This window comes from Prionailurus viverrinus, chromosome A1, assembly GCF_022837055.1.
Source record: "Prionailurus viverrinus isolate Anna chromosome A1, UM_Priviv_1.0, whole genome shotgun sequence".
Lineage (NCBI taxonomy): Eukaryota > Metazoa > Chordata > Mammalia > Carnivora > Felidae > Prionailurus > Prionailurus viverrinus.
The window spans coordinates 57,530,487-57,534,011 of NC_062561.1; the positions used below are offsets into that span (position 1 = coordinate 57,530,487).

The 3,525-nt window shown below is 36.4% G+C and overlaps 1 protein-coding gene across 1 annotated transcript; it reads right to left on the reverse strand.

Annotated features, from left to right (window-relative positions):
- Positions 1–389: 389 nt before the first annotated feature.
- LOC125163678 (60S ribosomal protein L10-like) lies at positions 390–1,064 on the reverse strand. Its single transcript, XM_047855776.1, has 2 exons — positions 1,054–1,064; positions 390–986 (listed from the first exon to the last, which is right to left on the reverse strand). The coding sequence occupies exons 1-2, from the start codon at positions 1,062–1,064 to the stop codon at positions 458–460; spliced, it is 540 nt and encodes a 179-aa protein (XP_047711732.1). The 3' UTR covers positions 390–457.
- Between the last annotated feature and the right edge of the window lie 2,461 nt (positions 1,065–3,525).

The window sequence follows — 3,525 nt, forward strand, 5'->3', positions numbered from 1 at the left end:
GAGTAAGACACAGGTTTTGGAGTGGGAAATGAGGTCAGCAAAGGTCAGAATAATGTAATGTAATGCACTGTGGGTCTTGGTAAGGACTTTGCCTTTCCTCTGCTTAAGATGGAAGTGATTAAAGATTTTAATCAGAGCTGTGGTGTGTTCTAAATTGCAATCCAAAGAATCCCTTGGCTGCACGAGTACGTGGGGCTTGGTGAAAGGACTGGCAGACTGGAGAAGGAAGGTAGAAGCAGGAACACCGATGAGGAGGATATTTCAATCATGCAAAAGGTTACATAAGATAGTGGTTTTCCAGAGTGGAAGCAGTGGAGTTGGGAAAAGAGGTCAGAATCTAAATTTGCTTTTCAAGTAGAACCAACAAAATTTGCCAACAATATTAGACATTTTTTTTTTTTGACAGGAAGCAGGATTTATTGGTGGGCATGAATGGGGAAGGGCAGTGCTGAGGTTCTCATGAGTGCAGAGCCCGCCATTTGTCCAAGGGGCCACGATTAGGGATGTATTTGACCCCACAGCCATCTGGGATGAGCCGCTTTTCAGCCACCATGTCTTCAAATTCGTCCGCGTTAAACTTAGTAAAGCCCCACTTCTTGGAAATGTAGATCTTCTGGCGGCCAGGGAACTTGAACTTGGCCCTACGTAGGGCCTCAATCACATGCTCCTTGTTCTGCAACTTGGTACGGATGGACATGATGACTTGGCCAATGTGGACCCTGGCCACTGTGCCCTGGGGCTTTCCAAAGGCACCCCGCATACCTGTCTGGAGCCTGTCAGCTCCAGCACAGGACAACATCTTGTTGATACGGATGACATGGAAAGGGTGGAGCTGCACCCGGATGTGAAAACCATCTTTGCCACAGCTTTTCACCATGTACTTGTTGGCACAAATTCGGGCAGCCTCCAGGGCTTTGGAACAATTAGGAACAATATCAGACTTTGGCTTGTGCTTCTCAAATTGTCCATTTCCACGATGCTGAAGACTACGAAAGAGGTAGGTTTGAGGGGAAGTGCCATGAGGTCAGTTTTGCACATGACACATTGGGATACCTGCTAGACATGTCTGCAGATAAATGTATGAGCCTAATGTTCAGGGAAGAGGTCCAGTCTAGAGATCTAAATTTAGCAGTTATCACTGTATAGGTAATTAATTTTATGAGTCCAGATGAGAACACCAAAACAGTAGTTATATATAGAAAAAAGAAGAAAGGCAAGAAGTAAGCCCTGGGGGTGCTCAAAAGTGAAGAGGTTAGGGAGATGAGGTAGAATGAACAAAGGGACAGAGAGAGTAGCCAATGTGGCAGGGCAGGGTAGGGGGTAGGGGGAAGTAAATTAGAAGATAGTAGAGTTTTGGAAGGCAAGCGAAAAACAGTGTTTGAAGAAGAGAAAAAATTATCTGTTTCAAATGCTATTGATAATTCATGTAAGATAAGACTGAGGAATGGCAAGTAAAATTTACAGTGTGATAGTCCTCTGTAACCTTAAAAGAGCAGTTTCAGAGGAATGGGTCAGACAAGCCTAATGGAGGGTTTAAGGATAAAATAAAGGAAGTGAATTTGGAGATAGCAAGTAGTAAATCTGCAAGATGTTCTGTTTTCAAGGGGAATAGAAAAATGAAGTAGTATAATGCTAGAGACATATGGATCAAAGGAGAAAGCACTGTACCATTTTTAAAAGAATATGGGGAAGTTACAAAGGCAATTACCTCAGATATTCCATACATGTTATATTTAAGTTCTTAAATAACAAGAACCAGGTCAAGATACACATAAAAAAAAATAGTAGGCAATTATTCTAAACAATGATAATTTTCTCTTGACCAAACAAATTTCCATACTCAAAATGTAGAAAACTAGTAGAACTATTACATATTTAACTTTAAAAAGATTTGAAAAATATTGATCATGAAATATCCATTGAGCAAAAAAATAAGTCCTAGTCTAGGTATTTATATGGTCAATGAATATACTAGAAAGTCATATTTAAGTATATATGGTAATAATTCAAAATTAAATAATGAGGATGTAGGATGTGTTACAGTGATGTATAGCTCTAAGGGTTATGGTCTCTCATATTTTGGTAAATAGATCATTGGATTACAAAGAGAAGCTGCGAAAAAACTGTAGATAATATTTTCTAATCTGATGAGAATTTAAAGTAGTTTGGTTATTTGGGTTGTATCTGATCAATTAAAATCACAACACTATGTGGCTTAAAAGAAGTAATAAGATTTCATAATAAAACTTTTAAAGGCTAGAAGAAAACTTTTAGAGCTTAATTAATCCCATTACTTTTAATACACAGTTATCATTCTAGTAATACAAAGTGACATTTGGGGTAAAATATTTATCTTTTTAAAAACTGGCTTCTGAGAATACTACACTTAGGTGTTAGTAAACCTCGTTTAACCTATCTAACTTATTAGTACCCAGTTATTCTGTCATTGGTGAAAATCAAATAAGGTAACAAAACAAAACTCTTTATATCATGTCTACAAATTGAATATACACCAACTACTTAATGAGACAGTGTAAAGATGACTAAATAAGAATGAAATCTCATAATTTGGTAAGCCTTTCTTCCATCCCTGTGCTGTATCCCCACCCTTAGTGGAAGAAGGACTATCATGAAGACATCTGGACAGGGACTAATACTATTTTCTCAGATGACCTCCTCAAGTGGGGCCTAAAGGAAAGATCCAAGCTAAAAGACTCCATTAGGTATTTCCTTGGAGAATAATATGGTTATTCTTGAAATGCTGCAAAGGAAATAACTATAGTAAATCTGATTTAAAGAGGGCAATTAAGTTAGAATTATTCAGTTCCAAGAAGTGGCTAAGGAAATATAGTCTATAATTGTAAAAGCTTGTTACTAACAAATCACTCCTTTATATCACAAGTGTATGACCTAGAAAGCTGTAGCTTCAGTAAACTTATGGACCTGGGTATTTACTGCTATTTCTTATTTAATCCTGTGACTGAAACTGAGCACCAAATAAATCTGTCCATAAGAAGATATATGTCAAATCTCTAAATAAATTAAACTAGTCAATTTATGGGAAGCTTGGAATAAGAAGGATGCAATTCTATTGACTGAATGAATAAAGAAAACTCAGGAAATACTTTAAGCAATTTTGCCACATCAGATTAATTCTGGTGATGGAAGAAATATGCATTGAACATTTATTGGCCTAATATAATATACTGTATATATCTTTTATGAAATTAATTCATTTTACTTGGATTTCTGTTTGATAACTTCAAACCCTAAACTTACTGGGTTTTTATCATTTTGCTTTGTTTTGTTTTTTGTTTGGGTTCTTTTTTTTTTTAGTTGCACAGCTATATATATCTAGATTTACTGGGAACATTTCTGATGTCAAATATTCACTATATTGTACTAATAAGAGCTAAACCGTGTGTTTTGGTTTTTGATTTGGAGAACATGGCCACTACATTACTAGATCCCTTCAGAAAAGAGATTGGCATTAAAGTAGTTATTTTAGAATAAATTTTATTAACT